At 42.6% G+C, this 27,801-nt stretch overlaps 2 protein-coding genes across 3 annotated transcripts in view; both read right to left on the bottom strand.

Annotated features, from left to right (window-relative positions):
- LOC308473040 (uncharacterized protein) overlaps window positions 1–4,468 on the bottom strand; it is a gene marked incomplete at its 3' end in the record, with an annotated part of 30,256 nt that extends 25,788 nt beyond the window's left edge. The window contains exon 1 of the mRNA XM_080998288.1: window positions 2,819–4,468. Within this exon, the coding sequence (XP_080854414.1) occupies window positions 2,819–2,987 (169 nt within the window). The remainder of the gene's footprint in view (window positions 1–2,818) is intronic.
- Window positions 4,469–7,304: 2,836 nt separating this feature from the next.
- LOC308473169 (sulfotransferase 6B1-like) lies at window positions 7,305–24,087 on the bottom strand. 2 transcript variants are annotated; one of them, XM_080998452.1, is made up of 8 exons: window positions 23,957–24,087; window positions 17,034–17,278; window positions 16,015–16,151; window positions 15,102–15,191; window positions 12,622–12,748; window positions 10,727–10,821; window positions 8,636–8,792; window positions 7,305–7,685 (listed from the first exon to the last, which is right to left on the bottom strand). In XM_080998452.1, exons 2-8 carry the CDS (start codon window positions 17,233–17,235, stop codon window positions 7,558–7,560), a joined length of 936 nt encoding a protein of 311 aa, XP_080854578.1. In that variant the 5' UTR covers window positions 17,236–17,278; window positions 23,957–24,087; the 3' UTR covers window positions 7,305–7,557. The 2 variants fall into 2 exon arrangements, with proteins under 2 accessions (XP_080854578.1, XP_080854577.1); XM_080998451.1 differs by lacking the exon at window positions 23,957–24,087 and adding an exon at window positions 17,951–18,287.
- Between the last annotated feature and the right edge of the window lie 3,714 nt (window positions 24,088–27,801).

Genomic DNA, 27,801 nt, shown 5'->3' with positions numbered 1-27,801 from the left:
TATTTCAATCCCCCCCTTTGGGGCTTAATTTTTTTATTTCACCACTGTCACTCTGTTCCTTTGAATTCTGCCTTTATAGATCTATGTTTCCCCATATATCTCTGTTTCTCTAGGTCCATGGGCTTTGCAAGAAGTAAAGTTGTGATGGAGCTGAGAGGGCAGAATGATTTTATTGTATTGAACCCTTTGGGATTTTGTCTATATGCCAACAAAAGGTTTGAGATTGATATTGAAAAACAAAACAAAACAATGTTACACTTGCCCATGAGAGGGCACCCCATTTGTGGAACAGTCTCCCCTCACATATCTTGTTGATGCCAACCCTGAGGGGTTTTAGGTGCCTTATAAAATATATTTTTATTCATTTAGGCATCTTGTTAGCTGACTGTGAGCCAGGGTGTAATGAAGCAGGGTGGATTTGATTTAAATCAAATCTGTTTAAATCACTAGTCAGTAAGACTTGATTTAAATCATTTTTATTTATTTTGACAGAAAGATTCATTCTTGCTGGTATAATCTCAATATTTACAACCAGATGAAGGTTTCATTTTTGGAAAAATAAATTTTCAGAGTAGTTTTTACAGTTATATCAAAAATTACTGATTTGGTTGTACTATTAGAAATACATAGACAGTTAATTATGAAATTATTGTGAGGTTTAATAAGTTAACTGTTTATATTTGGACAACTTTTCTGCTGTACATTATGGGAAGGAGAAAAACAATCATTTCCTTAATAACAATTTAAACAATTTATTTAACTAAAGCAATAACATGATAGCATATGTATCCATGTTTGGTAACTGATGTGGTTAAACTTTTTTAAAAAAGAAAAACTTAGACTGACTTTTAGCACACATGAAAAACTTAAGACAAATTCTTATTTCCTGATGAATAGCCTTTGGACTATAATGTAACTTAAATAGAAAACTATCTTTAGAAAGATTTTACTTCCAAAAGCATTTTATTTTAAAAATCCAATTTAAATTTTAAAAATCCAATTTAAATTAAAAAATCCCATTTAAATTTTTAAAAATCCAATTTAAATAAAAAAATCTGGGGAGGCTTATAATTTAGATAAGAAAATTGGTTTTCAGGTGGAAAAATCAAAATTGGAAACAGAATTGTTAGATCCTAAAACCAAGAATTTGTCAAGAATGTATAACTTGCTGTTGAAATGGAATACTCAGGATGAAACGGTTAAATCTGTTATGATTAAATGGGCACAAGACGTTGGACACAATATTATGTTTGCTGACTGGGAACAGTTATGGACCACAGGTATTAAGTTTACGGCATGTAATGCCTTAAGAGAAAACATAATGAAAATGATTTACAGGTGGTACTTAACCCCAGTCAAGCTGGCAAAAATTTACCATCTGCCCGATAATAAATGTTGGAAATGTAAAGAGAATGAGGGTACGTTCTTTCACCTTTGGTGGACATGCCCAAGGATCAAGGCCTTCTGGGAGATGATTTATAATGAAATGGAAAAGGTATTTAAGTATACCTTCCAGAAGAAACCAGAGGCCTTCCTTCTGGGCATGGTCGGACAATCGGTGCGAAGGGAGGATAGAACCTTTTTCATGTATGCTACAACAGCAGCAAGAATACTCATCGGAAAGTATTGGAAGACACAAGAATTACCCACCCGAGAAGAATGGCAGACGAAAATGATGGACTATATGGAATTGGCTGAGATGACTGGCAGAATTCGAGACCAGGGAGAAGGGTCGGTGGAAGATGATTGGAAAAAATTCAAAATATATCTTCAAAAGCATTATAATATTAAAGAATGTTAGAAAGATGTTGGAAAAAGAAAATTAGGCAGTTTTGGTAGATATGAGATAAAGGATTAAGTAAAAATGAGTTGATGAAATTGATGAAATAGAGGATATTTAATTATAACACTTTAAATTAAATTACGCAAATGAAAATAAGATTGGAAGGATTTGCTGGGGAAAAACGATCTGAACTAGAATACAAAATTGGGAGGTGAGAGGAGGTCAAGGAAATAAGTAAAGGGAAAAAGTTATGTAAAGGTTTAATTTGTTTTTGTTCTATTTTAATGCAATGCTTTTCTATATTTTTTGTTCTGTCTTTTTTATTGTATTTTATTGTTCTTTTCCCCCCCTCTTTTTATGCTATGTTCTGTTATGGTTATGGTTAAATTTTTCTTTGTATCTTGCAATGTTCTGTTTTTTGGTTTTTTTGTAATTTTAAATTTGGAATAAATATCATTTTTAAGAAAAAAAAATCTGATTTTTTTTTAAAGAAACCCATTGATTTTTATCCACCCTGTAATGAAATGTAACAGGGTGTAACACAGGGCGAGCTTCTGCGTGCTCTGCCGACATGCGAGAGGGCCAAGAACAGAACCCCTACGCAAAATGGTCACCGCCTGTATATGGGTAAATAAACCATATGCCCTCATGACACCACATTCTCTGCTGTAAAATGCATCTCTGGGTTATTTGTGGGGCATAGGAATTCGTTCCCCCCCCCCCGAAAAAAATATATAGTCCATCCCCCCCCCCCACACACACAAGGTCTGAGGGACAGTGGACCAGCTGCCTGCTGAAAAAGTTTGCTGACCCCTGTCTTAATACAAGTGTTTTGTCTTTTTCTTTTGAGGCACTTTCACCAAGAGAGCTCACTAAATGTTTCACAACTAGGTTTCTGCTATAATATTAAGAACCTTAATATTATAATATAAATGCTTTATTATTATTATTATTATTATTATTATTATTATTATTATTATTTTCTCTCACACACAAACACACTCCAAGTATTTCTTGCAAGACAAGCATACTCACCAGTTTTGGCGTATCCCACTAATATCACATCATCACTCCGAGCTTCAAACGTGTCAAGAATTTTCATTGTGTCGGGACAACAGACTATGCGAGGATATAAACCCCCATCATGCATAAACAACTCGTCTTCAGGAGCAGCCTTTCCAGCTTCTTCCAACTTCTTGTCCATAATTTCCTTCAATCCTTCCTGAGACACGATTGTGCAGGATAGGAGACTAGTGCACAGGTAGACTGAGATCTCGGCCAATGGTGAAATAAAAAAATATAATTATAGAGCCATCGTCTAGTCACGTGCTAAAGAATAAGTTGCCGTGCCTGCCTTGAAGAAAAGAACTGGTTACAGATTAACTCTGAGTTGCTGTTTGGAGCGCAAGAAAGGACTCTGACCTTTTTCTTCCAGCCTGCACAGCATTTAGTGGGGCGGGGGGGGGCAATTTGTGCCGAGCCAGGACACAAAGAAATGTTTGTTTCTGAGAGAGAAAATTGGCCAGAGGGAGAGGGAGGAGGGGTGCGTTCCCTGGAAACACGCAAATAGAAGAAGGCAGTTTTCCTTGCTTCCACCCACGAGGAGGAGTTAGAAGTCAGCTTCTAAGCTGAGATTTCAACACCTGGAACTCCAAATTGGACAGAAGCACGCACATTACTGGGAGTGGAACTGCTTTCATTAAACTCGTACTCACACAATCCATTGATTTTAATGATGCTGTGTAGAATCCTGCCCTTAACTTTCTGGATAATGCAAGAGGAGCTGTTTCCCCTCCCCCTGCCTCTTTCTCAGTATGGTGAAGAGATTTCAGCAGAGTTTGCACCTTAAGGGGTGTGTGAGAGTGAGTGTCCTCTTCCATTATACTGTTCTAGATTAGGGACACACACACACAAGCCGAAACCCTAGAAATTAATAAATGCTAGGATTTTGATTATTTGGGATGTGAAGGGAGAAATACCAGTTGCAGAGGAATTCCACATGGAAGGCCACATTTGGCCTATGTGCCTGAGGTTCCCCACCCCTGATCTACAGGGAACTCCCAGGAGAGGTCATCTGGAGATGTGGGTGGAGGTACCACCATTATGTGGTCTACTCTTAGCTTTCCCTCTGTTTTCCATCAGCTGCAGGGGAGGCTGTGGGTGTACTGAAGCAATGCTTGAGCATGGCAGGGGGCTGGATAAGGGTGAATAGACTTGATCCAGATAAGACGAAGGTGCTTTCAGTAGGTTACTCTTAGACCCAAGTTCTCGGTAGAGGTTGCACTCCTTCTAAAGGATCAGGTTCACAGTCTCGGGTCAGTTATTGATCCAGCATTGTCACTGGAGGTTCAAAAGGCCTTTGCAGTTTCTTTCTATCAAGTTCAGCAACCATACCTGGATGGAGATAGTTGGGTCATAGTCACCCATGCTCTGGAAACCTCCCATTCAGACTATTGCAATGTTTTGCTGTGTGTCATTCTGCCTTTAAAAAGAGAAACAGCCTAGATTTTGCTGTTGATCCAAAATAGGGCCACAAGATAACTTACTGCAACTATGCAGTTGGGTCATATTACAGTGGTACCTCGGGTTAAAAAATTTATTTATTCTGGAGGTCTGTTCTTAACCTGAAACTGTTCTTAACCTGAGACACCACATTAGCTAATGGGGCCTCCCTCCCCCTGCGCAATTTCTGTTTTCATCCTGAAGCAAAGTTCTTAACCCAAGGTACTATTTCTAGGTTAGCGGAGTCTGTAACCTGAAGCGTCTGTAACCTGAAGTGTCTGTAACCCGAGGTACCACTGTACACCACTCCTTTGTCAGGTAGACTGGCTCCTTGTCCATATATTTGTATTTTTATGTTGTGAATTGCTCTGTGATCTTCGGATGAAGAGTGGTATACAAATTTAATACATAAATAAGAACCCAGTTAAAGGGTTAGGACCCTTTAAGGCAGGGGTTGGCAAAGTTTTCCTCACCTGGGCTGGTTCACTCCGGCGGAGATTGCTCCGTGGGCCGGATTGTATCTGCGCATGTGCAGACGCGATTTCCAGCGTTTGTGTCAGCGCAGATGTGATTTTCGACATCTACGGATGTGCAGAAGCGATTTCTGGCACCACGGAAGTGAGTCCCTGCTCCGCGCTGCGCCAGTTTAGTGCAACGCGTGGGGACACACCAAGCAGGCAGCTCGGTTCGGGGGTGGCTCATGGGCCGTTTAAACGACCCCCGTGGACTGCTTGTGGCCCTTGGGCGGCAGGTTGCCGACCCCTGCTTTAAGGTCTTTGTGGCCTGTGATCATGTTACTTGAAAGATCACTTTCTTTCATGTATGGCTACTAGTCATGAATGTCTATACTGTGGGACCTTAGATCCCAAATGGCTTAGTTGTCGAACAAATCGGCTCCCATATGCCACAAACCCGGAAGTAAGTGTTTTGGTTTGCAAATGTTTTTCGGATGTTCTGGAAGCACCTGCAGCCAATCGGAAGCTGTGCCCTGGTTTTCAAATGGTTTTGAGAGTCAAATGGACTCCCGGAACAGATTAAGTTTGAGAACCAAGGTACCACTGTATATTATATCCAGTAAGAGAGGTAGCATACTGTAACTCAGAATAGCAATTGCTGGGAAACAGTAATACCTGACCATTTTCTCCCCTTAGAGGGTAGCAGAAACATAGGTCAAAGTGTTGCTGTGAGCACAGGTAACTGGGGCAATATGTCCCGAGAGCATTTTACAAGAGGGTAAACAATGAGAGTGCAAAGAGTAGCACGGAATAAGGCAATTGATGACCTTCACCCCATAAGCAAGCTGGTTTCAGAGCTATCTGATTGCCTTCACTGGCTTTTTCTTAAACTATAGCATACTAGGAGTATATGAACAGCTTTGACCAGACCCTTACATAAAGGCATGCTTTAATTATGCTGGAAGCTGCCCAGTGAGGGTGAGGCCTCTGACTAGGTTTGCTTAAACTTTTACACACTAGGAGGGTATGAACTTCTGGGACCACACCCTTACAGAAAAGCTTTGCTTTAAATGCTTTAACTTGGTGTTCCTGGAACTCAAACCCTACCCTTTGACGTTTGGAGCCCCAGGGCCTATGAAATATAAGAAGAGCTCTTGTCTCTCTAGTCCGGCATGTGGTTTCCCACAATGGCCTCTGAAGCCCCCATGGGAAGCCCAGCAGCAGCCCTCTTCTGCTCTTGTTCTCCAGCAAATGGGATTCCAGTGTTGCCCCTGATCCTGGTAACCATTGTGACTAAGAGCCTTGTTCTCTATGAACTTGTCTGATGTCCTTTTAAAGCCAACTGAATTATTGCCATCAGCACAACTTGTGGTAGGACATCCCATAGCTGGACAATGCGCAATGCAAAGAGGTGGGAGCTGGATGGGACTAACCTGATTCAGCTCTGCCTGCCCGGATGCTCTCGGCAACACCAATCCAGGCCAGAGGGTCAGGAGAAGGCATTGTCATAGTTCATAGAACTAGTTCTCACACTAGGAGCCACACTAAAGGACTTGCCTGGTGCCGTGGAGACAGGCTGGAGATGCTTTTGGTATATCACCCACCCTCCTGCCCAGTGAGCTCCCTGATGGAGGCTGTCTCTGGTGCCGTGTTGGAAGAACCCAAGACTGTGTTATGAATGACTCAGGGTTACTTCAGAAGTTCAAAGCCTCCTGTGGTCATTATGGGACTGTCTCAGAGCAGAGCATACCATTGACTATGATCTGAAAAGCACAATGTGATTGTTTAAGAGGCACTGTAGGCTTAGAATAAAAAAAGGCATTCCCTGATCAGTAATGTTGCCTGCACACAGAACTAATGGATTGGCTTGCATATGCAGTAATGTTTTACTGTTTTCAGATAGATCTACTTCCTTTTGCCATTCTTTTGCAATGTTCTGTTCTGTACTGCTTTTGATTTTTTTGAAATCTAAAACAGTATATAAATATTTTTAATTAAATAAAATGAATAAGTGAAACAAAAGATCCTGGAGTAGTTCTTTGAATATTAGGGGTTGTGATCTCCAGGGTGACCCATGCAAAAGGTTCACAGGATCAGAGCAGGGCAGGCTTTACAAGCTATCCCCCTTGCAACTTCTGATGATGGGATTTTGACAAGTGTGTGTGAGAGAGAGGCAACTCACCTGTCAATCATGTGATACTGCAATGCCATCATGTGACTGGCAAGCAGATTGCCCCACCCACATCACAAAGCTAGCCCAGAAGGTGAGAACCAAACAGATTCCTCAACTGTGGTCTAAGGGGGGGGGAGGGGTGTTTGGCAAAGTCTAGTTTTGTGGAGGTTGGCAAAAGGTGGGGGGAGTTTGGCAAGTGGATAGGTGGGGTTGGTGAGCAACACAAACAGAGCCACAGCCCCTAGTATAAACATTTTTGGATAATACATCTATTTTACAGTTTAGGGTAATAATCTAAAATGCATAACCAGGCTAGTCTACCTGAGGAAAAATTAGTGAAACGGAAAAAGTGTGTTTCTACACTAACAAAAGACTAATCAAATAAAATATATCATTTTACAAAGTTTATATCTTTGAAAGAACAATCTGGCATCAATCTGATTAGGATTAATTATAGGATGAGTACATGTACGGTATATATTGAAAGTTTTCACCAAAAAAGCTGGTATAATTTCTCTTGCCTTTTCGTATAGATATAATGTTGATGAATTCATTCCAAAAACCTGGATTTCTTGCTGTCCTTGAAATTCAGAGGATCATTTATGAATCCTCTCCTAGTAGTTACATCTGTTCTTCAGTCTTCATTATTTACAATAGACATCGTATTTTATATTTGATCCCACCTTGGTCCCTGCTAATCTTTCTTTAAATATTCTGTCCATTTCCTGACTATTTTCTTGACCGAAAAGTGTCTTCCAGTCACTTACACCACCTGAAAACAAGGAAATATAAAATTATATATATATACTTCCACAAGCAACCATGATTTTCTATTTGTGGTCCAGAAATCACATATTTGCAGTTGCAGGTAAGCATTAGTAAGTCCAAAGCATTACTGGAACTACTAAAGCATATTAACTACTTTTGTGAATAAGTAATTTTATTATTTTTACCCCGCCCTTCTGGCTGCGCCTCCCCAGCCACTCTGGGTGCCCTCCAGCACACATAAAAACATAATAAAATGTCAAACATTAAAAATGATGAGTAACACAATTCCTACCCTTTGTGGTGCTGCCATTTTGTTACTTTTTCAATTATTATTTGTAATGGTTCTAGGGGTTGCTCGTGCGTAAATCGGCGCCACACCTGGCTGGGTTCCCTGAGTGAACCTTTTCTGTCCGGACAGCCACTCACCCGTGGCTGTCTCAATCGCTGGCAGAATCCGTCAGTGGGCGTTTCTTGAACTTCTTCCAGCACAAAAGTTCTTTGACGCCTAGTCTCCGCCTAGTCTCCCTGCGCGGAAGCCTTCTGCGCAGGGAGGGTGTGGGCAGCGGAGGACCCGTGCTCTCCCCGCTGGTCCCCGGCGAAGAGTCATGGAGCCACCTCGCCGATTCCCCCATCTGCCCCCCTTCTTTACTGGTGCTACGCTGATTTCCTTCCCCAGAAGATGTGCTGCTTCTCTCCCTCCCGGGACGCTCTCCGGAATCCCTCTGGAGCCCTCCCTCTCCCCCTGGCTCCGATGGCAGTTCCCTGACATTATTATTTTTAGACATTTCACTATCTTTTTCTGCATTCTAAATAAAATACAGATCCCCTGAAGAATTTTGGGGTGCTTCCCCTGAAATCTTGTTTTTTATGCAATGCATAAAAGCTATTTATTCGTAGCCTTGGGTGATTTTTCCAAAGCTGGAAGAAGAGTATAGGTTGCTTTATAGCATTTACCTTTACGGAAAAGAACATCACCAAATTCTCCATGGGTTGATTTGGAATTGCCTTTCATAGCTTTGAAAGTGCTCCTTTCTGCAACACCAAGACAGTCTTCATCACTTAGGTTCAGTTCAAAGAATTCAGCTATTTTTTTGGCTCCTGCAGCTGTGTTCTGCAAAGGGAAAAAGGAAAAGCAATGTGTGTGATACTCTGATTGGATGTTTGATGAAGTAAGTTAATCAAACTTACTTATATAAATTCATACATCCAAAAAATAAATCCAGCTTGCATGTGTGTGAGCAACGCAGCCATACGTCTGGAGTTAAGGATTGCATCATTGGAGACTGTCATCTGGAAGTGAGTCTTTGGTTATTGGCTGTCCAGCTGGCATAGGCTTCCCGACCATTACCTTTTTCAGTGCCTCTGGCGGGACGACTTTGTCAATCCGTGGGTAGGAAAAATCCATACCAAACTTCTGAGCATCGGAATTTCCCCAGCAGACTCCTTAAAGATGAACTTACGCTCAGCCAAAAGCCTTATTGAGCAAAGATTAGCAGACATTGAAAATCAACACAACCTCGCCGGGGGTGGGGGTGTCTGCTCCCCCAGGTATCACGGAATAACCCCACCACTTGGCCTTCCATCATACATGTCATCTCTTTCATCTGTACCACACCGACTTGCATTTATTTGTGCAAGGTTCAATGTCCTTCCATCGAACCTGCTGAGCCACAGATTTTCCAAGGGTTTGGTGTCTCCGCTATGCGTGTGTGACGGGAAAACTGTTGATTCTCTCCCACATATAATGTTCAACTGTCCCCTACATAGCATAGCCAGGACTAAATTCCTGGGTCCTGCTTTACTGCGCTTGGTTGGCAGGCCTGTTGAGTCACATGCCGCACTACTTTTGCAGGATACAGATCCTTCTGTAACTCTGCAGGTGGCGAGATTCCTGAATGCGGTTATCTCACACACAAAAACCACCAAAAACAACAACAACATCAAAAACTAATCGGACAGTTTTGAAGAGAGTGCATGTCGGATCTTGTCTTCAGTTTTCCTTTTTCTGGGATCCGTCCCTTGGAGCTCTCCGGGCCCCAAGCTATTATCTGGCTCTGCTCAATGACCCACCCCTGCATCATGGTGTTCACCTTCTGGTGCCGAATATATCGGTCTTTATGCCTCTGTGCTTTTATGTTTGTACATCCTTTATGGGCTAATAGCCGTAAATAAATAAATAAATAAAAAATAAATAAATCCAGCTTGCTTAGGGAAAGTCACAATGCAACACACTTTACTTCCATTTGCAGTAAAGGACCCCTGGACAGTTAAGTCCAGTCAAAGGAGACTATCGTGTTGCGGCGCTCATCTCGCCACTGACCTAATCCCATAGGGCTCGTCTTATGTTCTTACTATCTACACTGTCTAAGCTCACATAATGGTGTTTCTGGGGATAGAGCCTGGGGCCGTCTACAAGCAAAGCAGACATTTTATCACTAAACAATGGCCTTTCCCCATACATACAGTTCATGTATTTTCATGTATTTGTATTACAGAAGTGCCTGCTGGGGTTCTTGTTCTTTATAGCCTGGTGTGGCGACTCAAATCCAAGTTCTCCAGTTATATATCAAAACACTGCCTGTAACATCTTCTGCAGGTATGAACCTCAGTTGAACTAGGTTCAGCTCAAAGGAGCCTCTTCCAACCTGAAATGGGGTCGTGCAAGAGATATTTGAGGACTCTGCTTATTTCACTTATGGAAGCAAACACTTGTGTGCTGCTTGGAACATTGTTGTCCTCCTGCTTTTGCATTGCTCTGAATTTTGTGATGCAGTTTTTGGCTTTAATAATGTACATTAGGCTGTCGAAAGTGGGCGGAAATGTTAGGAAAAATCCAAACGTATGGCAACCCATTTAGGAAGTGTAGTTTTGGTGAATTTCCTTAAAAATAGCTCAAAAACTCAACAGCTTTGGCCAAAAGAAAAGGGGGGAAAGCTCAACAGCTTTGCTAGGGTTTCCATATTTCACTTTTTGAAATATGGCAACCCTCTTTTAGCTGAACACTTGCCTGAACTACAAGGTATATCTGAACATGATTAACCTTACCTCTTTCAGCTCTTCATATGTTATTGGCATGACATTTTCTTTATCAATGAATTTGTTCCACACGCAAAGATATTCAATATAGGAACCCCAGGGCACTGGCAAAAATCAGATCATACAGCAATGGTGAGAGCAAGATTTATACACAAGAATCTTGTAGTAAGTCCCATTGAACCCAATGGGGCATACTAGGCATGCATAGGGTTGAACTTACACTCTTACTGTTAAGAATAAGTATAGAATTCGTATAACAATCTTCATTTCCCGCAAACACCATGGCTAAGCTCAGGAATAAATGTTAGACTTACTCTATGCCCCTCAAATTGGGAATGTGCCATGCAGGATTGTTCCACACACCATCATGAGGGAGAGAAGAGGATACACTGGGATGTAGCCTTCACAATGGCTGACTGTCATGGACCGTAGTGGTGGGGTTGCTGGTGCTTACCTGACCTCCCACCAGCTGAGTTGCTGCTGCTTACCTGGAGGGAGTGGGATGAGATGGTGCAAAAGCAAAAGATTGCCTTCATCAGTATGTTTGCACCAGACTGAGCTTACTGCAGCCTTGACCTTCTCCTCTCCCACCTGTAAGCAGCAGTGGTGACTTAGCCAGCAGAAGTTCAAGAGAATACCTGAGGACTACCATTGCCCAGTATGTCCCTATCCAGAAGTCCTGATTAACTGGGGGAAAGGGAGGTTTGGCACTAGGAAGCAGCTGTGCGAAGCTGGGCACAACATTGGGGGGCAGTCACATGTGCATGACATCACATGCGATCGTGGGAGGGGGAGCAGGAATGGCGAAAACATCCTCCAAGCCTCCTGCCCCACAGGAGGCAGGGGATGGTGGCCCCCTCGATATTGGGAGGGGTGAGTCCCAGGCCTCAAAATATTGAGGGGGCTGAAGCCCTTTGTGCCCCATATACCCCATATACACGGCACTCCTGCTAGAAAGCAATATTAAGCCTTCAGCTGCAAAGAGCATGCCTGCCCAATGTTCTGTGAACTGATCATGAAAATACAAATACGTATTTTTGATGTGGAATGAAATGTGCCTCCCTTTTGTGTCAACTCTCACCCCCAAACCCTGGGCCTTAATAGTATCAAAAGTCTGAGAAGCACTGGAATCAACATATGGTAATGTTGGTGCTCCATGGTTCTCATTTAACTGAATCTCAAAAAACAAATTTATGATGGTATAGTAAATCAGGATTTTGAGCATGGGAATTAGGACTGTCCAGCTGATGGACTTGTCAAGGAGGCATTCAGTCTGAACTGCCTGTACAAGTCAATGCAATGACAATAAAGATTCTTATGCAAATCAGATCTCTAGATATCTAAGCAGCAAGTCTGACACTTCCTAAGAAGTGTACATGTAACACCATAGTTTAGTGTTACATACAGGAGCTTTTGACTCATGTGTTTCCCCTTCCTACTACTCTTCAGTTCTCAAGGAGATTGGGAACATCTGCTTCCATTTTCAACTAAATGTCATTTGTTGTTATGTTCAATTTGGGAATTGTGATTGGTGTTAACTATTTTTTATCGGATGAAGGTAGGATCATTATCAACTGTCAGATGATGCTTGAATGAAATGAAATGTGTTTTTTTTAAATGGCTTTACAATATAATCCCTTCAAATTCAACATTGGATGACTTTAGAGAAGACATAAAATCAATAGGTTGTATCCAACAAAGTCATCCAATTTGTGCAAGGACTTCCTCTCCCTTTCCTCTTCCTACATACCCCACACTCCCCAAATCTGCTTGGGAGGGTTGGGGATCTCCCAGAACAGATTTGGAGGATGGCACACGAACAACTTTGTTAGATGCAAACCATTGTGCTGTTCATATTATATGCATTATTATAGTTGACATAGATAGGAAAAGGGAATGTCTACTTTGTCCTTCCATTAAAGCTCGGAAGTAATCTTCAAATTTATCATAAGGGGGATATGGAGCGAAGGTGTTCGAGAAATGGAAAAAAGATGCAGCGACATCCTTTGGATTCCGAATGAGCAGCAATATCTAGAAAACGAAAACAAGTATGAGATGATGGAATTGCACTATCTACAATGCACCATATTTCTCATAAATCGATGTCAGGGACTAGACTGAGGAGGAAGAGTGGTGGAGACCACTCCCCAACCTGACCCTCCCAGGTAGGAGGAAGAGGAAGACGGTATAGCTTTACAATAGTGATTTGCGGGAGGTCACTGCTCAGAGGCAGAAGAGAGGAAAAGTTGGGAAATAATTGGCCATGAGGAGCAGGCAGAACCAGAGCAGCAGCTGGCAGACACGTTGTCACTAGAAAGCATTATAGGCCCACCATCTCCTAGAACCTGGCGAGCTTTAAAGGTAGGAGAGCAAAGAGTTCAAAGACAGAGGGCACTTAGCAGCATCCATAGAGGAGGTGATGATGGTGACGAATGAGGAAGTGGGAGAGACGGGGAGGGTGGAGATTCATTCGGGACAATGCCATCATCCAAGAGGCTGGGTTCTATAGCTTTTCTCTGTAATGTTTGAAATAAAAAAAGGGCGGTAAGAAACTTTTCCTTGTCTTATACTTCCCTGGGCAACCAGCCAGGAGCCGCTGACAGTACCCTGACAATCAATTAACACACCACATTTTATCACTGCAATTTAATGCACTGGGAGTGAGACCCATTGCAGACATTGTGATGTCTGATAGAACAAATTGATAGAACTGGGCTGCATAGCACATAATTGACAAGAACGTAGGAAGGACACTGTAGGATCCCACAATGGCCCAGCTAGTCCCATATCCTGTTCTTACAGTGGCCAACCAGATGCCTATGGGAGGGCCACAAACTGGACATGAGTGCAACATTCTTGTGTTCCTCAGCAACTAGTGCTCAGAGGCATAACACTCTCACAGCCATTATGACTAGTAGCCAGGACTCGTCTCATCTTCCATGAATTTGTCTAACCTCTTTAGACGAGAAGCTTTCACCCCCCAGGACTGGCTGTCATCCACATTCATTTTATCTGGTAAAAGCTACCTTCTTTCCTGCTGCTTTTAGCTACTGATTTACAAGTACAAACATGTCCTGTTGCTACCATAGGATTTCCTATGCGGTGCAAATTGGACCAAGTCACGCTACACAAAAGGCGGCCAGAAAACACACCTTCAAATCTCACACTGTGGGACAATTGTTGCATTATACTTAAGGGACGTGGGTGGCGCTGTGGGTTAAACCACACAGCCTAGGACTTGCCGATCAGAAGGTCGGCGGTTTGAATCCCTGTGGCGGGGTGAGCTCCCGTTGCTCCGTCCCTGCTCCTGCCAACCTAGCAGTTCGAAAGCACGTCAAAGTGCAAGTAGATAAATAGGTACCTCTCCAGCGGGAAGGGACAGTGTATCCGTGCGCTGCTCTGGTTCACCAGAAGCGGCTTAGTCATGCTGGCCACATGACTCAGAAGCTGTACGCCGGCTCCCTCGGCCAATAAAGCAAGATGAGCACTGCAACCCCAGAGTCATCCGCAACTGGACCTAATGGTCAGGGGTCCCTTTACTTTTACCTTTACTTAAGCGGAACAAGGGACAGAGTAGAATGTCAGCACCAGGATTAAAGCAATAAACCAGCCCATTGCAGTTTGGGCAGGACTTATTTCACCAGCTTTGATGGGCCATTGTTGATGGGAACAGGCCTGGGTCTATTTCCCACACCAGCCTGGGAGCTGGCATAGCAAAATTAGAATTTGAACTTTCTCCCATACTACTCTTCTGCTCCGGCTGGTGCAAGTAACAGGATTGTAGATGCAGTTGTGGCTATGATGCTCTGTTATATCTGATTTTGTTTATTTTATTTTAAAGTGCTTGTTTGTATATTGGATTCTTACAACATATAATGACATCGTGCACACATATAGTAAAATATCCCTCCCTAACCCAGAAGACAGAGTCTAGGCATACATGCAAAAAAGAGAGTTAAGTTCCTATCCTAGACAACCATTTGTATAGAAAACAATAAACAAGTCAGGTTAACTAAAAGATTACATAATGTGAGGAGAGTCCTCTGTGTTCATCTGAGCTATATGCATAATAAAGCTACACCAATCAGTTACAAAAGAGTCTTTATTCTTCGCCCTTGTGCCAATGTTATTTTATTAGTGAAATTTTCCACAAGTGCTATTCTACATGCTTTACTGTACCAATTTGTCAGAAAAGCACTCTCTAAGTTCTTCCAGTCTTTCAAGCCTGGCTGCTGGTAAAAAAGAAAGCTTATTAGAGGTTTGAGCTGTAAGTTAACATCTACCTTGAAAAGCACTTGACTTGTTTGCTTACAGTTATGAGCTGGTTCAAGGCTGATCTACATACGAGTACCACTTAAAATATTTTTGTGATAACAGTACTTACTTTGGCTTTATTCTTGAAGACAGATTTTGGAAGCTTATCAGGGCGGAGATGAGTAAACATCACTCTCCTGGAGGGATAGCCGTTCATCCTCTTCCAGAGGCCAAATTAATAGGCATGAAATGGAAAACAGATGATTCATTTTTTAAAAAAAGCCAACTTAAAAAAATATATAATCAGTTCTACTATTTGCCAACAGCAAAATTGATTGGGCAATCCAAGCTTTGTGCATGACTCTTGAAAACACTTCCAAGAACTTCAACATAGAAATTGAAGCTGAGCTGAAAATTTGCAGAGAACCCTTCCTTTGGGCAGCTTCTTTTAAAACTTGTTGTTGCTGTTCCTGCTGCCACATCTAGAGTAGTAGCAGCAATGGAACTCTCCTTAGTGACCACTAAGCCTCTAGATTGTGGCTGCCATTTTGACTCCCAGAATGTCCAAAACTGCATACTATTCTGGGGCATTTTCGGAGGGGGAGCCTTCCATTGGGGAGGGAAAACTTTGCCCAGGACTCGCCAGTGTGGTGTAGTGGTTAAGAGTCACGTAATCTGGGGAACCGGGTTCGCGTCTCCGCTCCTCCACATGCAGCTGCTGGGTGACCTTGGGCCAGTCACACTTCTCTGAAGTCTCTCAGCCCCACTCACCTCACAGAGTGTTTGTTGTGGGGGAGGAAGGGAAAGGAGAATGTTAGCCGCTTTGAGACTCCTTAAAGGAAGTGAAAGGCGGGATATCAAATCCAAACTCTTCTTCTTCTTCCTTAGGAAGGTCCACATTAAACTTTAAGAACTATTCTACCAGGGTAGTGGCACTCATGGTGGCATTGGTGACAAATGTGACAATGGGAGGGGGGGTTATGTCTGGGCAATCTAATGATGTCTGAGCAATCCTGGTTTCATTACAAACAAAGAGTACTAACCTGATACTTTTCAAGATCTCCAATTTCAATATACGGAATTTCCGCAAGTAGCAATTTTTCATTCAGTTTCTCCGGTTCATGTTTCTTTGCAGATGTGACTACTAAATCTGTAACTATTTGGCCAACCCAGTTGGTACCTAGGAAAACACAGAGCTGGGAATGAAATGCTTTTTTTTCAGACTGCCAAGAAATGCATAATAATCGGAGAACTGGTTAATTCATGAGCAAGAAGAATAGTGAGTTTCAAGAAACTCTGATAGAAGACATTCTTTCCCAATTTTTTTTTTATCATAATTGTTTTCTCTCCTCAAAAAGCAAAATTACTTTGCCAGAAAACAAAGGAAAAGGAGATCTTTAAAGACTGCAATAGAATATTCACTAACATACAATCATACTTAAGGTGTGTGTGTTATATAAACAGAAAGACTTATTCACATATACTTGTGAGTGTCACCTAGCTGTTTATTTACCTTCCTGTTTATTTCATTAGTCTACCAAGACAGAGCAGTCTCTAGGCAACCTTGACGGTAAAGTTTTAAAATATTGTTTAAAATAGGCCTTAAATCAAATTTAAGAACAAATCAAGACAGAAGACAACAGCAGAAAACTAACTAATCTGAGTGATGCTAACATTAAGTCTTATCCCATCAACTGCCTGGGAGAAGAGGAAGACCTCCCTACATCTAATCAGGATCCCTTGGTGGTTATATCAGCTAAAGACAAGTGTCCTATCAAAACAACCTGTCTCTTTTGAACTCTCTCCCCACATTAACATGTCTACATTTGTAGCATATCCCTTTGTCATCAAAGTTCTGCAGCCAAAAATATTCAGAAGATTAGAACTGAGGTTTGTTGTTGTTCTTGAGAACCATAATTTTTTTTCTGTCTTTAGGTCTTTGCAAATTATGGTATTATACTGCCATTTATTCAAGAACTTTTTTTTTTTTTTTTGCATACTATCATTCCAGTCTCCACTATCACTTTGACTTTAACCAATGTTAACATGGCCACACACTCACCGGATTTGCAGTATCCTGCTAGAAACACATCATCACTTCTTGCCTCAAAAGATTCAAGAGCTTTGAACTGCTCTGGGCTGCAAAGAGCTGTGGGGTACACAACTCCGTCATAAGTAAATAGCATTTCCTCTCGAGTCATCTTTTCACCATCTTCCATTGCTTTTTCCAGAATGTCAATGAACTTCTGTCTAACGTAAGGCATTTTTCAAAGGTCTCTTCTTCTTTCTCTTCTGGAAGTGGAGTGACTGTAAAGGAAGGCAGAGACTTTGGCTTACACACTTGAGTTACTATAAAGGTAAAGGGACCCCTGACCATTAGGTCCAGTCGTGACCGACTCTGGGGTTGCGGCGCTCATCTCACTTTACTGGCCGAGGGAGCCGGCATACAGCTTCTGGGTCATGTGGCCAGCATGACTAAGCCACTTCTGGCGAACCAGAGCAGCGCACGGAAACGCCGTTTACCTTCCCACAGGAGCGGTGCCTATTTATCTACTTCCATTTGACGTGCTTTCATACCACTAGGTTGGCAGGAGCAGAGACCGAGCAATGGGAGCTCACCCCATCACAGGGATTCAAACCGCCGACCTTCTGATCAGCAAGTCCTAGGCTCTGTGGTTTAACCCACAGCGCCACCCACGTCCCTTGAGTTACTATAGGTGTTGCTTTTTTTAGGACAGCTTGCAAAAAGTAATCAAAGCCATCATTTAAAAAAAAAAAAAGCATATAAGACAAACAAAAATAAAAGCAGGACCATTTAAATTTTAAGATTTGTCTTTTGTGTTGAAAAAGAAGACCCTCAACCCTCAGCATTTTTAACAGAATATAGATTGAAATAATGTAATTGTTTTATTCATTTAAAAGTTAGCAAAAGCATGGCCAAAGGTGCTTCTTTTTTGGTGGGGGGGGGGAGTCTCTTACCTGACCCCAGATTTTTCCCTTCTGTAATCTGAGGAGCTCCAGTTAGGTTGAGCTGTGGACCAAACAGAGCAAATATTTCCTTCCCAATCCCATGAAGCCTTTATACTCGTCTCAAGTCTCTCCCTCATCCTGCCCTACTTTTCATCCCACCCTCCTTTATTCATGTATTTCTGCGTTGTTATGCAATCGCTGCAGATTTTGCAATATGATCAAGTCCAAAGTACAGGTCCATCCAGGTTGTGGGAGAATGTCCAGTTTCCATCAAATATTAAGCGAGGGGTCAACTGGCTGCAGTTATCAGGCTTACTTGTTGCCTTGCTTCTTCAAGATGTTGCAGCCTACAGGGAGCCCGAGAAAAAATGAGAAAGCAGCATGATCAGCCTCAAAAATGTGCCCAAACATTTTATACCCATTTGGCTCTGCTCTCCTTCCCCTTTTATTTTTGCATTCCACAATGCTTGCCTCCTCCTTTTCTCTTTCTCTTTTAGGATTTTTTGAGCCTTACTTTTTCCATTTTCTTTAACTTTTTTCACTGAGTGTGTTTCTCAGATAGCTACTGCTAGAGATCCGTTCCTTTCTTTTTCCACCACATGACCGCAAGCGCCTCTTCTATATTTGTGGGATTTTTTTGAGCTATGGTTACTAAATACAATCAGAAAGCCACTCTGCACATGCTTTGGTACCTCGGATTTGCAAAATCACTCACCAACTTTCCTTGGACCCTATTCTTCATTTGCCATGGTCTGCACCCCTTTTAGCACCAGGAGAAACCATCTGATATTCAAGAAGTAGAGGACATTCAGTAATGAGGATCATCTCACAGATTGCTCATAGAATGGTGCATAGATATTGCTTGTGCTTACAATTTCCTGCCACCAAATAATATTTGTTGTTGTTTAGTTGTTTAGCCGTGTCCGACTCTTTGTGACCCCATGGACCAGAGCATGTCAGGCACTCCTGTCTTCCACTGCCTCCTGCAGTTTGGTCAAACTCATGTTGGTAGCTTCGAGAACACTGTCCAAGCATCTCGTCCTCTGTCGTCCCCTTCTCCTTGTGCCCTCCATCTTTCCCAACATCAGGGTCTTTTCCAGGGAGTCTTCTCTTCTCATGAGGTGGCCAAAGTATTGGAGCCTCAGCTTCAGGATCTGTCCTTCCAGTAAGCACTCAGGGCTGGTTTCCTTCAGAATGGATAGGTTTGATCTTCTTGCAGTCCATGGGACTCTCAAGAGTCTCCTCCAGCACCATAATTCAAAAGCATCAATTCTTCGGCGATCAGCCTTCTTGATGGTCCAGCTCTCACTTCCATACATCACTACTGGGAAAACCATAGCTTTAACTATACGGACCTTTGCTGGCAAGGTGATGTCTCTGCTTTTTAAGATGCTGTCTAGGTTTGTCATTGCTTTTCTCCCAAGAAGCAGGCATCTTTTAATTTCGTGACTGCTGTCACCATCTGCAGTGATCATGGAGCCCAAAAAGTAAAATCTCTCACTGCCTCCATTTCTTCCCCTTCTATTTGCCAGGAGGTGATGGGACCAGTGGCCATGATCTTAGATTTTTTGATGTTGAGCTTCAGACCATATTTTGCGCTCTCCTCTTTCACCCTCATTAAAAGGTTCTTTAATTCCTCCTCACTTTCTGCCATCAAGGTTGTGTCATCTGCATATCTGAGGTTGTTGATATTTCTTCCAGCAATCTTAACTCCGGTTTGGTTTTCATCCAGTCCAGCCTTTCGCATGATGAATTCTGCATATAAGTTAAATAAGCAGGGAGACAATATACAGCCTTGTTGTACTCCTTTCCCAATTTTGAACCAATCATTTGTTACATATCCAGTTCTAACTGTAGCTTCTTGTCCCACATAGAGATTTCTCAGGAGACAGATGAGGGGATCAGGCACTCCCATTTCTTTAAGAACTTGCCATAGTTTGCTGTGGTCGACACGGTCAAATGCTTTTGCATAGTCAATGAAACAGAATTAGATGTTTTTCTGGAACTCTCTCGCTTTTTCCATAATCCAGCGTATGTTCGCAATTTGGTTCCTCTGCCCCTTCGAAATCCAGCTTGCACTTCTGGGAACTGAATAATATATCCATCCACAAAGCCAGGCCAACACAGATCAACCTTTCACACAACCCAGATTCCAAGAGTGGCATATGGAGAAAGCAAGCACTAAAAGTGTATAAATCAAGTCTCAACGGCAGCCTACATATCAAGTCACACGAGTATGCAGGAAAGTACAGTCGTACCTTGGTTTTCAAACAGCTTAGTTCCCGAATGTTTTGGCTCCCGAATGATCAAAACGCGGAAGTGAGAGTTCTGGTTTTCGAACTATTTTTGGAAGCCAAATGTCTGACGGGGCTTCCGCAGCTTCCGATTGGCTGTAGGAGCTTCCTTCAGCCAATCAGAAACCGTGCTTTGGTTTCGGAAGTCGAATGGACTTCCGGAACACATTCTGTTCGAAAGCCAAGGTACGACTGTATTAGGAAAGGGAGTTTTTATAAGCGGTTTAGGCTACAGACCTAAAAGCACTTACCTGATGGAAATAAGCCCCAATGAAAACAACTGGGTTGACTTTTAAGTGGGCATGTATAGCAGGGGTAGTCAAGATGGTGCCCTCCAGTTGTTGTTGGGCAATTGTCCTTGCTGGCTGGGCTGGTGCAAACTGGAGCCTAACAAGATCTGGGTGGCTACATGTTGGCAGCTGTGAAAAGGGTACATTCTGTGCTAGAGATCATTAGGAAAGGAATTGAAAATAGAACTGCCAACATCATAATGCCATTATAGAAATCTATGGTGCAACCACATTTGTATTACTGTTTGTACAGTTCTGGTTGCCTCAGTTAAAAAAGGATTATTGTGGAGTTGTGATAGGTGCAGAAAACAACCACAAGCGATTCCCTATGAATAAAGGTTGCAGTGCTTGGAACTTTTTAGTTTAGAGAAAATATGAGTAAGAAATGACATGATGGAAGTTTATAAATCCATGCATGGAGAGCACCACAGTAATACTCATGTTGAGATACATCTAAGACCCTTCTAATTCTGTTTCTCATTTTACAAATGGGAAGCACAGAGGTGGAAAGTCTCTAGTCTAGCAGCTACTGCACACTGGGTCGACATCTTCATCCAGCTACCTACTATGACCCCAAGGTCTTGCTTCTGGTCCATCACCCCTAGTTCATACCCCATGAGTGCAAGGGTGAAATTAAGGTCTTTTGTTCCAACATGCATCACTTTACACTTGTTTACGTTGAACTGCATTTGGCGTTCAACTGCTCATTCACTCAGTTTGGTGAGGTCCTTTCAGAGCTCTTGATAATCTCTTTTTGTTTTAACAACCTTGAACAATTCAGTGTCATCAGCAAACTTGACGTTTTCCCACTCTTTGGGGGAGGGGAACAGAAAGCATTCAGAAAGGTCACTCTGACCTCTGCATGCAGGAATCTCTTCCTGTCTCAGCAATATTTTGCTGTAGTGGTGGCACTTTTCAACAATGGCAGAGGCAGTATGTGCAAGGCAAGGAGAATTTGAGGAGCCTGCACCAAAGGAGATGTAGGGGTGCCGCACATCTCCCACAAGGCATAGGTAGCTCACCTCTGCATCATATCAATGCACAATGCTGAAAGAGGCTGAGGTTTGAGTGTGCACTGCAAAACCCATCCCAGTCTCCAGCTTCTTATCTTCCATTGTCTAGTTCATGACAGACAAAGCAAACCTGCTTGGCCTTGGATTGAGGGTGCAGAGATTATAGAGGCAGTGTAGTATAGTGGTTAGAGTGTCAGACTAGGACCTGAGAGACCAGATTTCAAATCCCTGCTTGGCCATGCAGCTCACTGGGCAACCTTGGGCTGGTCACTGTTTTTCTCCCTAACCTTACCTCTCAGGGTTGTTGGGGGGGGGGGTTTAAATGAAGTAGAGCATAGCCATGGATGGACCACGTTGGACTCACTGGAGGAAAAATTGAGCTTTAATTACAATAAATAAATATTCACACCAGCAACAGGTTCAAACGACAAAGTCAGCAGAAGCTTTTGTGCTCTGAGTGGTTACTGGAAAACTCAACACAAGCAAATAATTTCTTAAGTAAACAACTATTTTAAAAAATGTAGATTTTTCTAAGCCTCTGAGGTTTCACAACATTCAAGCAGGATATAAATCTTGTGAAACAACTAACTAAATAAACATTAAGTGCAGAGAAGGAACGGATTAAGTGGCTGGTTTAGAACAAACATGATTTTAAAGGGGAAGTTTCACCCCTTGAACAAAACCTGGGCGTTTCCTGTCCAACTGCTATGCCTGATATGCCTTTTCACCACCTGTAAATGAAAAAAAAAACCTGTTATTCTGGAGATAATGAGGGTAGGGCAAATACTATAAATTATGTTAATCCCATTGTTTGCTCTTGCATTCACTGGGGTTTTATCTTCTTTCAGAAATAGTCATGTGTGGTGGTTTTGAGTCAGACAGAATGAGAGATGGGAACTTTTTTCTATTTGCTCCACTCCACTCCCACTCCAAACCCATGGTCCTGATCTGACCCCCCCCTGCACCTGCAGTGTCTATGGATGGTTGAAAGTTGCCACTGAAGTGAATGGGAATGCTTTTTCTCATGCAAATTGCAGGTGCAAAGGAGCTGATCTGAATCAGGACTGTAGCAAGGGCAAAGGGGGAAAACTCTGGCTAACTCTGAAACTGCTCCCCCGAGGAATAGCCCCATTGATTCTGAGCGACCAGTTTTGTAGCACCCTGCTTGTGGTTAACGCTTAGCTGGAATGAAATATTCAACGCAGCAATAGAGAAATTAAAATGATGATTTATTTGTCAGACAAATAAATGAGAGACACAGTGGTATATGGTTACCAAAGCTCTGCCCACTCCAGCCCTGATGGCCAGCACTTATATTTCCTCAGCCCAGCCCCCTTGCTCCTCCTTTGGCTGCCTCTGTCCAATCAGCCTGGTTGAAATTCCTATTGGCTGTTTGCTAGAACCAATCATAAAAGATACACCCATTTCCTATTACCTTTTATGGGAGACAAAGAGCTATATTTCCTTCTATCCATAAATGGCAGACAAGTTACCAGATCACCTTTTGCCCTATTGCCCCTTCACTCCACAACAGATGGCTAAAACAGATGGCTCATGGTAACAGAGATCTTGGGTTCACATTCTCACACACCATCAATGAAATAAGAATCTAACATTTCTTACTTTCTAAATCCTTTGCATAATTACATTAAGCCAATAAATTTCATACATTAACATAGATAGATTTTTAGAAGAAAAGGCCTTTGCAAAGTAAAAAGGAAACAGCTTCAAAAAGAAGCCTCTTCAGTTTACAACCCTCCTTTCCCAGCCAGCTGCTGTTCCTATTAGCTCTTGCCCTTTAACCTTATGAAAATATGGCTCGAGTCTAATGGGAGGTACCTGGTATTATTTTCTGTTAAACAATAAATCTTACTATTTACCAACTCTTAATTAGTGTTTTTGCAGCTTGATTGTATTCTGTAATATGTATGGTCAGTATGACCTTTGCTCCCAGCCTGTAATTCCCTTTTACAACTTTGAGGTACTGCTATAAATCAGGGGGGGGGGGGGCTGTTCAAGGGAATAAACAACTGCCAAACTACTTAGCCAGCTGCTTTTCTGCCTGGCATGAAAGATACAAACATTTGCAAATATATCTTTTAAGCTCATTTTAAAATACAGGCCTTGATCAGATGCCTCAGTTTCAGTCTGGCTGGCAGACAGCAGTCTTAAACAGTCTTCAGAAACTAGGCCTTGCTCCCCAAACCCTCATAACTATGGGCCTGGGCCAAGCTAGAACCATGGTTAGGCAAAGAATCGAGGACATAGAGAGACAACAGGACTGTACAAGGGTCCCCGATTATAAAATCATAGAAAACGGGAGATACGTAGCTGCTCCAGCAACATATCTCTATTTCCTCACATCCAGAAACACAAGAAGGGCTTTCACTCTTGCTAGAAGCTCAGCTTTGCCCTCACCGGTTCCGGAAGGCTCCTATGGAAGAGTCCTGTATGCACAGAGACTTTGCACCTTCCCATTAGGGGAAATAGGAAGCCCCGAACATATATTTTTTAGATGTCCTTTTTATGTTGAGATTCGTAGAGACACCATTGATCCTTTGCTGAAAAGGCTCGCAATCTTTCAGACAAGTCTAAACTTAATTCTCTCCTCTTAGGCAAAGATCACAAGACGACCTGGCTGGTAGCCAGATTTTGTGCCCAGATTTGTAGGCACAGATCATCCTCTAGAATAAATAGGGAAATGCTGAAGTCTCCCTTTGGGGTGCCTCAGGGTCAATTTTTATGGAAGCCCAAATCTTAGTTGTACGACTGTATGTATGTATCTCAATTTTAACTCATGAGCTATTGCTGCAATCTGCTCTGATTGTATATTTTATCTTTATAAACGCTGTTTTTATTGTGTTATGCGAGCTGGTCTTTGACGGTAATAAATTATCTAAATTATCCCTACCTCCATCCCCAAACCAGGGCCCCAATCCAAATGAGGGCCCCTATGCTGGTGTCAGGGACTGAACTGCAGAGGAATGGTGGAGGCTGCCCCCCACCCCACCCCCGTAGCCCAACAGCTGGCTATTTGGGAGAGAGAAATCATGCACTGCAAGTGACGCCATTAAGAACATGTGCAGCTTGGCCTATAGTCTCCAATGGCAGAGCTCAGTGCTCTGGAATTCCCTCCACTCAGACAAGGGAGCCTCTAGAAATAAAGACAATGGACCCATAAATCACATTTCTATTAAACATACCAGCATTTTTTGTTATATCCAGTGCTATTTTACTAGGGAAAAAGGTGCCGGATCTCACCATGAGCGCCTCCCTTGTTCTCTTATAATGGCAATGACTCCCACATGAGAGGTGCCAGAACTGAGTTCCAGTGAGTTCCAGCTGGAAAAAAGCCCTGGTTAAATTTTAATTTGGGGAGTTGGATCCAAATGAGTGAATACGTGCACCTTGGTTTCCTTGACTTCATTTTGTCATTTATTATTTTACTTATTGTATTTATACATTGTTCTTCCCTCTAAAGGAGCCCAAGACACAATGTAATAAAAATAGCACGATTTACAACACACCACAAGCACAGCTGGATTCAGAACAGGTTTATCTCCTTAAAGTTCAGGTGAACAAATGTCAAGGAATGGCTAGATGAGGAAGAGTGGTGGGAGCCGCCCACCCAAGAGCCCCCCAGGGAGGACACAAAAGACAACGACTTAGATCCCGGATCCTGGTGGTGGAACACTAAAGATCAGTCTGCAGACAGGACTAGCTGGGAGGTGCTAGAAGCAGGGAGTTTGAGCGATCAAGGGGGGGGGGGTCAGAAGGAGGGCCTTCCAGGACAGGCTTAGAGGCTGAGAGTGTGAGTGTAGACTCAGACAGAGAAGAATCAGAGGCTAAACAGCATCAGGACAGTCCCAGTCCACTGGTTCTCCTCCCCCTGCTTGAGAGAGAATCCTGCAAGTTGTTGAGCCACAGACCAGGCAGACTCCTCCTCACTCACCCCCTTGACGCAGCCTTCGTCTCAGAACCAGAGGACTCTACTGTGTTGTTATTTTCTATGGATAAAAAGTTAATTGCATTCCCCATCCCCCATGTATGTGCCTGCCCTGTGGTTGACCTGGCTTGCTTGACAGCTCCTTGACAGCAAATATGTTTTCAGTAGGCATGCTTAATCATGGGTCGAGTTACAACCTAATATCCAAAATCAACAAAAGTTCTATGGTAATTCCGCTGCATTGTACACCGTCATGGGTATATAGTTGTGCCTGTAAATGCAGTTTGCTTTGGAGGTTTTTACACAAATTGCCAGCACTGGAGAGGAGAGGCAATCCCATTCAAAAGCCAAGTGTGGACTGCTTGAATTCATTACACATGCACCAGGCTTCCTCAACCTCGGCCCTCCAGATGTTTTGAGACTACAATTCCCAGCATCCCTGACCACTGGTCCTGCTAGCTAAGGATCATAGGAGTTGTAGGCCAAAAACATCTGGAGGGCCGAGGACTGACATACACTATGTTGTGGGTCTGAGCTACATTAAACCCTCTCCCTGCACTCCCGCCCTCATATGTGGCAACTTGCATTTGTTAAAACAACTTTGATCCATTTTAATGGGATTTTGTTTCCTTTGCAAATTGCGGGTGTGGCTCTCCCAATTTGGGTCAGTGTTCAGTGAAAGGAAGGGATGCGGGTGGTGCTGTGGGTTAAACCACAGAGCCTAGGACTTGCCGATCAGAAGGTAGGCGGTTCAAATCCCCGCGACGGGGTGAGCTCCCGTTGCTCGGTCCCAGCTCCTGCCAACCTAGCAGTTTGAAAGCACATCAAAGTGCAAGTAGATAAATAGGTACTTGCAGTGACAATTTGTGTAATTAAAAAAAAAACCCACATCAAACAAATCTGTACTTACTGCACAGTATTGACATCTAGTTCACCTCTCAGTGAGCTTTTATTTGAGATACTGGGTCATTTAATTTGTTTGCCAGTTCTAGAATGACCAAATCAAACATGTTTGATCTTTGCACCTGTTGCATCACTGTTAAACGGTTTGGAAGATTAATGGATCTGTGAGCATATAATAAATGATTAAATAGCTCTTCAGAAGAGGAAAGTACACATTATGGGCCAATGCCTATAATAAAACCTTGACAACGGATTCTATATATCAAAATGAAAGCACACTCATAGGCCTTTAAATAACCCTATGTTCTAAGAGATAAGAGCACCATAGTTTCTCTTGCCTGTTCCTGCCCCCAGTTCTGTCATCCATCAAGTCTCCAACTTGCTGCAATTGACCAGGACTCCAAGTATACCATACAGCACAGGGATACCATGGAGGTGTGGGAAAAAGTAAGACCCAGGTAGGGATGCTTGAATCTGTCAGTTTCCATTTCTTTCAGTTTCCAATTTTTCCAGTCTTCAAATCAAGTCATTTCAGTACATAATTATTACTTTTTAAAATTCCTCTTAAAAATTAATCAGCAGTTTTGTGTGCATCTATCCAAACATACACATTTTTGTACGCACTTTTGACTTTGCACACATATTTGCAAGCAATTTCCCCTAATATAATGCATTTCCATTTGATATTTTAACCAATCTCTTCATGTTTATGCACACTTCCCCCCAACAGACAGCTTTGTGTTTTGGCTATATGTTTTTGGGAGACTGAATTTTTTAATAGATAATGTGGATCCTAAAAACATACACCTCAAGGGTCAAAAGCCAGGGTAAAGAGTTGCATCTGCAGCATTCTCTGAAAGCTGTCTAATGAAGATGCCAGACGCATGCCTGGAGAGATTTTCCTCAAGGGCACCTCAACATTCCTTGTGAGTTTCACCAGCAGAAGGTCTAGCAGCAGAAACATTTTAAAATGTTTCAACTGTAAAGTGCTTGGCACGAAAACAAAACAAAACCCTTGGTCCTATTTGACTGAAATTTTGATGCCCTGCCTTCAATCCCTGCAGATTTCATACAGTTATGTTCAGAACTGTAAACACTATAGGCTCCCTGGGACTTTGCCAGAGCCATAGCTAGGTGATCTTGCACCCCTGGCAGAACCTTCAAGATTGAGCCCCCCAGCCCCTAACCATGGACAAATTAGTTCTTCTTTATGCGTCTCCTCCAACCCCCTCTATTTAAAACCCGTTTTTATGAGGCAATAATCAATATTTTTATTTATAGACATATTTATGGCCATATTTTAAAGCCGATTCTGGGGGGGGGGGCCTCGCCTGCACCCCCATTGGGGGCCTTCCTCACCACCCCCTAGCTACGGCCCTGGACTTTGCCATTCAAATCACTGGAAAACACAAGC

This window comes from Podarcis pityusensis (assembly GCF_964106645.2).
Source record: "Podarcis pityusensis genome assembly, chromosome: 3".
NCBI classification, from domain to species: Eukaryota; Metazoa; Chordata; class Lepidosauria; order Squamata; family Lacertidae; genus Podarcis; species Podarcis pityusensis.
This window is presented reverse-complemented; position numbering and strand designations above follow the sequence as displayed.